The sequence below is a fragment of the Scaptodrosophila lebanonensis genome, unplaced genomic scaffold (genome assembly GCF_003285725.1).
Source record: "Scaptodrosophila lebanonensis strain 11010-0011.00,11010-0021.00 unplaced genomic scaffold, SlebRS2 tig00000085-arrow-pilon, whole genome shotgun sequence".
Taxonomy (NCBI): Eukaryota; Metazoa; Arthropoda; class Insecta; order Diptera; family Drosophilidae; genus Scaptodrosophila; species Scaptodrosophila lebanonensis.
Genome location: NW_022060564.1, coordinates 1,447,277 through 1,454,236, shown reverse-complemented (window position 1 = coordinate 1,454,236; position 6,960 = coordinate 1,447,277). Strand labels below are relative to the sequence as shown.

Here is a 6,960-nt window from a genome sequence, read left to right as displayed (position 1 = left end):
TACATTATAATACAGAGATCTGTTTTAAAACTATTATTAAATACTAAAATAAATGCATTTTAATACAAAAATTCACAATGAAGCAGGAAGGTAGCAGGAACAAAATGCACAATGTATAGAATTTAAAAGAATGGATAGAAAAAAATAGGAAATTAAAAAATATTTATATGTGCATGTGAATGAGCAAATATGCGCTTTTGTCTTAAAGTATGCGTTTGGGTTATGAACGGAAAATGGCATTGAATTATAGATTGAAATATTGGTAAATGCTCAATTGTTTGCATAGGTTAACTACAAATTCAAGTGAGATTAAATTAAATTAAATTTTGCTTAGCAAATAATTCAGTTTAGTTAAGTTTAAGAAAACCCTTTACGCTCCCTCATTAACAAATCAACAAATAGTTTGGCAACTTAAAGTAGACAACTGAAATGAAATTTGTATAAACTAACTAATATAACTAATATAACTTTTAAAATTTAAATGGAACATATGACGTAAAGTAAGTGTAAAGTTTTGAAAATTACATCACAACAAAAAATCACCCACCATGATTGAAAAAAGAAGCTGAGAAAAACAAAAAACAGGTTCAATTCAAGTCTTACAGTAGTATTCAAATTTGTTTTTAATGTAAATATAAAAAGACAAACAAATGTGTTGTAAAAAAGTAAAAAAACCAAACATTAAATATAAATCATGTATGTTTTCAAGGGAAACTATTAAATAAAAAATAAACAAAAAGAGTTTGAAAACTGCAAAAAGCGTAAGAAAATTTATAAAATCAGCCATCAGCCATCATGAAGTTAAAGAAAAAACAAATAGCATTACAATTTAAACAAATTTTTAAATGTCAACTGAATATGGCAACATACATTTAACAAAAGATTAAATAAATTGTGGTGTGTGAAATGATTTTCAATTTTTAAAAATAAACATTCTTCAAAGAACATTTAAGGCATCTCTTTGTTATATTTTCGGTTAATTGGAGCACGTCTCTCTCTCAATACAGATAATCTCCATGGACAAATTTGAGGCAATTATTGAGAAAACAAGATAAATTATTTATGGAAAATAAACAAGAAGCCGGCCACGTACAGCATTTATGCTAAAATATTTCTGATGAGAAATTCAATTTTGGCAGCGACAAGAAAACAAACTGAACATGCAACCAAAAAAAAAGGCATGTACAAGGCCTTTTAATTTAAAAGGCAAACACACACATACTCTCACATTCTCTAAAACACACGCCCACATGCACAGCCTTAAGCCGAGGATCAGCGCTGGAATATGTAGGCTGGCACAGACCCATAAAGAAATAAATTTATGTTGGCACATTGCATGAAAATGGCAAAAAATATGAAGGCGCCAGCCAAAAAAAGGGCAGACCCCTGCAAGTAATGGCAGCTAATATAGACACTTACCCACTTACTCACACACGCACAAACACACTGATACACACACACATACACGCACAAACACACACTAATACACAGGCGGCACATCAAAGCGCAAATCCATTAAGCATAAAACCGCCAGGCAGGTAACCTGCTCGAAATGAAACTGAAAATGTAACAACAACAAAAGCCCCATTCGTGCAGGCAATTGGGCGATACGTGCAAGCGTCTATGTAAGTGTGTATGTAGGTGTGCGTAGAACATAGTGAATAAGGGAGTGTGGGCGAGAGAGAGAGAGAGGGAGAGAGAAGGCCTATCTATGTGCAGCTGTGCGCGTTCGCCCCTGGAGTGTGCTAAGGCAATAGGCATGAGAAGCGCCGAGGACAGCGCAACAGCGCAAGATTAATGAGCAACACCTGCCTGCAGACAAATTACGTGGCATAATTCAATGCGACTGTGTCAGCACCCAGGCGACGCGACCCCTATACCCGTATATGTACATATGTTGGCTAAGGTTCAAATCACAGCATTACGAAGCTGAGGGCACACACTTATGCTCTACGTATTCACAGCTCATATGCAAAGTGGGGGCGCGCAAAAGTCTCGTAAGTAGATTTGTAAAATTTGCACGAACACAACAAAAGAAGCGGAACAAAGGCGATAGGTGTCTGGCATAGAGATGTGCCGCATAACTCAATTTTGTAGACGAGAATGTATGAATGCATTTGCCAAGCTTCAAGTAATATATACTCGTACATATGTAGATTACCTGTTCGGGCTCACTTTACGTCCAGGGAAAAAAAACAATATGAAATTATTTGTATGCTGGTTTTGAAAAAACAAAACACCAAATGGCCATCAAGAAGACGCTGGAGCAAGAATCGTCTGATGTTACATATGTACCTACAAAAAAGAAAATGGCAGCAAATAGTGCCTCACCATAATGTCAAATTATATATAAATCTGGGAACTATATCATAAAGCTGTTATGGAAGTGTTTGATTTAACGAAGCGTATTTTCATTGAACGGCTATAGCGTGGAAATGGGTGAGTACAGGGTATTCAACAGCCAGATTGGCACAATTTCAGCGTTCTATTCATTATTTTAGCTATGGTTTTATGTTATATTACACCTATATTATGCATTGTGTGCAGATAATTTGCTTTGAACTGGACTATAATCAGGTGAGTACCGATAATTTTTACTTATTTTCCTCACTTACGTTTTCCTCTATAAAAACAAGACTTTAAAAGTACAAATAGATTTTGATAAGTGAAAAAGTATTGGCAATAATAATATACAAATCGATTTTTGATAAGTGAAAAAGTATTGGCAATAATAATATATATAAATTAAAAAGAAAAGTACGAAACACTGCTGCGGACAATCAAAAAAATCACATGTTTTGCAAATTCTTTAATCGCAGACTTTATTTCTAGCAAGTGTAAATAAATTTTGCAAACATACTTTTAGTTTATAAATCGGTTCCTGTTGCAGACCATATAATTATTTTTTATTGACTACAGTTTCGAAAATCCGCGTGTGTCAAAAGCCGAAGCTGTGGGTTTTCTCTCCATACTCGTACATGGGCGAGCAATTGGAGCATATTATTGCTCCATGAATAATGCAATCAATATAATTTATTTCCTCTTCGGGGCTCTTCATAAAACTGTTTTGAAGGGGGTTTCGGACAGACTATAGTATTATTCGGCCACTTTGATAATTCTTCTATTTCTCAATTAAGAAGATTGGAATTTCCCTGATTAACTATATTGTGTCCACTAAAAATCTATTAAACGTGTTATTTAAACATTTTATTCAATTGAAGTCTTGCATAAAATCCATGGATTATTGCAAATGTTAGTTTGTTTATTGAAATAAATCAATTATTAATCTTCATTCTGCAAAACAAAATAACAAATTATTTATTGCTTCTTTTGACAAATTTCATTTGACATACCGACAGATTCTCCGAACTAGTTCAAGACAAACAACAACTTTAGCTTAGAATAGACGCGTGCTAGACTGAACGACATACGACCCACACATGTACACACACACCTACACCCACCTACACGCTCATACTCCGACATAAGCCGGTGATTTATGCTTGACTTGATAAAATGTCGCATATCCGGTTTCCGGCTTTTTTCTCGCCGACGTACCCAAAAAAATAAACTTTTTTCTCGCTGCCATGGCCGAAACAGACAGTAGGAGCACGTTGTTTTTTAGGGTGTGTATGTTTGTGTTTGAATGTGTGTGTGTGATAAAAGCCTAGAGAAGTAATCAAAGTTAGCATATGGCGGTACAGAATTGCATGGCAATCTGTAAATGTGTTTTGTGATTGTTTGCAACTGTCGCGAGAATCCTCGATTGTGTTATGCTGAGTGTGTGTGTGTGTGTGTGTATGAAGAGGCCTAGTGGGTTGAAGGGAATGTTTGCATGTATAGCTCTTGATATTTGAAGTGAGCATTTACGACAAGAGTCTCTAGACAGAGCCGTGAATAAGGAAAGAGAAATGGGTAACATTTGCAAGTCAATATAAAAAATAAACAGCGAGGAAATTTCACTAGAAAGCAGTAATTAAAAAGGAACACTTTATTTGTTCAGAAAAAATAACTATTTGGAGAAGTCTCTGTTGTTATATAAAGTACAAAATATAACATGCATTTATTTTAATTAATTAACTTACATTTTTACATTTTAATTAACTTACATTTTTAAAAACCCGGGTTCCATCCTTCAGCTAACTCATTAATATATTATTTTAACATTAATAAATAATTTGAAACTTCTTTAAGGCATTATTTTAATAACACCTCTCATAAGCATTCCATTTTTGTCTAATTCAGAATTCATTCATATTTCTAAGCACAACTGCAAACGAAAAGGTAGCTTTTATGTTAGTTGTGCTATTAAGAGGCTTTAGTGCTCTTAGCATGCTAGCGAATCGGTAGAGTATATATGTTAGAATGCAAATTATATAAAAAGTGTTATTAAAACTGTGTTTGGCTAAGGGCAGTATATTTCTACAGGTTTCTTAATTACTCCTTAATTATAAACACCAGCAATACAGTACTTGTATTTCATTATTTTTAATTGGACTTGCAATTTGACTTTTGAGAAGCCAGATTTCATAATAATTTAATTAATTTGTAAACGCTGAAATGCATCGCTCAAAGTATAGTAAATCTTGTAACGTCGCCCTTGCGACCTTGCTCGTATTTGCATAGTTTTTTGAGTTGTTGGCAAATCATTTGCTTGTCTGTTTCAAATTATTTTTCACTTTGCTTTGTTTTAACCATAAACTAAACATAGTCATAGCAGCGTGTTCGGAAAGTTGCTTTTAACTTGTCCGTTTTGGTTTTTTCTCTGCAAAGAATTGTGTTTTATTGCTTTACAAAAATGCGAAGGAAACCCTTAATAAAAGTCAGTTAGCAGTCAATTCTCAATTCGCTTCATTAATCACCAAACCGACGACCACAGTCCTCGAAAACGTTTTCAGAAGCATGCCAGCAACTGTTATTATGGCAGCTGATAGCACAGATTTGGCTCAAATTGAAGGCCCAAACTATCAGCAGCATTCGCGATGCCCCCGATGGATGGCAGAGCCCACAATTGGGCGCACGTGAAAGCCGAGCCTTGACTTCCTTGTCTGGGGACACTCTTTTGACACAATTTTGGCAGCTAGCTGAAAGCAAAGAAAACAAAAACAAAATACGAAAACGAAGCCAAGTCAAAATGGCACAGTTGTTGGCCATTTATTGCGACACTCTATGGTTGCTTTTGAGCTCGAAAGAAAAATTTATTGTTACAGATGGCCAGAAGAGAAGAAACGTAAGCAAAACAAAAATGGAAGCAGTGAAAAGAGGAAAGTAAATTTCCGGTGCTTGGCCATAAAAATCGCGACCAAAAATAAATCGAAAGCAATAGATAGCCACTGCGTTCTATGATTTGTTAAATGTCATGCTGCTACAGCGTTCGAAGGGCACTTAAAGCTGCCAATAAAATTGTTGTGCAACATTCAACGATAACACTAAGTGCATCTGTCACAGCCATCGTCATCATCCTCATCGCATTGTTCATCATCATCATTCTCTTCATCATCGTTGTCATCAGGATCGTCCGCAGTCTGTTGACAGCAGCGTCTACGAGCGCGTTGATTTCGCGGAGCACATCGGTTGGCCAGCTGGCACACCTTCAGAGCCCTGCGTCTGGCACTGCCATTCATGTTCCAATAGCACTTTAGCATTTTCCAGCTCAAGGTCAGACTTCTACGCAGTCCGCAGTAGAACTTCATCACCATCAATAATCCATCGGTGGCATCAAGCATGCAACATAGAATGGCGCCACTCACTGCCGTGGTAAGCAAGCCGAGCACCCAGTACTCGAAACACCAAGGCCGGCAGCCGCTCAGACCCAGGAACAACAACAACTCTTGCACCACAGCATAAATGACTCGCTCGAAGGCACACCAAATGATCAGCATTCCCACCTCAGTTATGAGAACGCACGCGACTATCTCAAAGATGACCTGATAATATCTGGGGATGTGGCAGAATCGTTGCGGAAAGATGCACGTGTCCCACAGATAGCATAGAGTGGCCAGCAAGAAGATCCAGCTGGCCAGCGAGGGAGCGGGCGAGCACTGATCCTCCGGCTGAGTGAAAAAGAACGAACAGCCTAGCACCTGAAACAGGGCCGTCAAGTAGATGGCAAGCTTCTCTGCCATTGCTTTCCGATAATGGAAAATTTAGAAAATTTTATTATGCCTTACTAATTGAAGTTTGAGATATTGCTATATAGATGTGTATTCATTATTCGCAAATTTTCACTTGGTATTACTAGAAGAGCTGCACTTATTTGTTTTAAGACGTAATAGGTCCCTTAACGAAACTTTCACTGAAAATTGAAGTACATTTTCCTTGCATAGCTAAGATTTGTTAGTTCAGTTGTTGTAGTTGTTTTTACTTTATAGCATTCGCCAGTCGAAAAGAAATGGTGGTGGCAGCTGAGAACGGCATTGAACTGTTCCATTAAAAAGAACAAGAACAAAATTGATTAATTAATTAATTGAAGATTAATTAAAGTTCAGAAAATAATCTCTACTTATATAAGATGTTTATTCGAGATGAAAGTAATATTTACGGACAAACGACTTCTCTGTACGACGTTCTCAGCTCGACGTCTCGAGTTGCCGCAATACTGGGAAAGGGGAAGGTTGACAGCACTCTAGTGGGTTGTACACTTGTTAAAAATGAATGAAGAAGAGTTAACAATTAATTGTACTGCCAGCACTAACAGGAATTTTTATTTTACTTTAATGTTGATTTATTCCGCATACACATATAAATGCATGTATGTATAAGCTGCATTTTATTGTTTGTTTAATGTTTATTAACGAATACCTAAACGATTTAATGTAAAAATAAACAATTGATTGTTTCAATCATGAATATTTCATGATTCCATTGCGTGATTTTATAATTTATAAGCTAATTTATTAAACGTAGTACTTAATAAGATTAAAATCCTCAAATCATATTATGTTAAAAATCAATTTAGCC

At 36.0% G+C, this 6,960-nt stretch overlaps 1 protein-coding gene across 1 annotated transcript; it reads right to left on the bottom strand.

Moving 5' to 3' along the window:
* Nucleotides 1-5,413: 5,413 nt before the first annotated feature.
* Nucleotides 5,414-6,161, bottom strand: LOC115626480. The gene has a single exon (XM_030521867.1). It carries the CDS (start codon nucleotides 6,123-6,125, stop codon nucleotides 5,430-5,432), a length of 696 nt encoding a protein of 231 aa, XP_030377727.1. The 5' UTR covers nucleotides 6,126-6,161; the 3' UTR covers nucleotides 5,414-5,429.
* Nucleotides 6,162-6,960: the final 799 nt, after the last annotated feature.

Coding starts and splice junctions, on each gene's coding strand:
- LOC115626480 (XM_030521867.1), bottom strand. CDS start 6,125: ATGGCAGAGAAGCTTGCCATCTACTTGACGGCCCTGTTTCAGGTGCTA.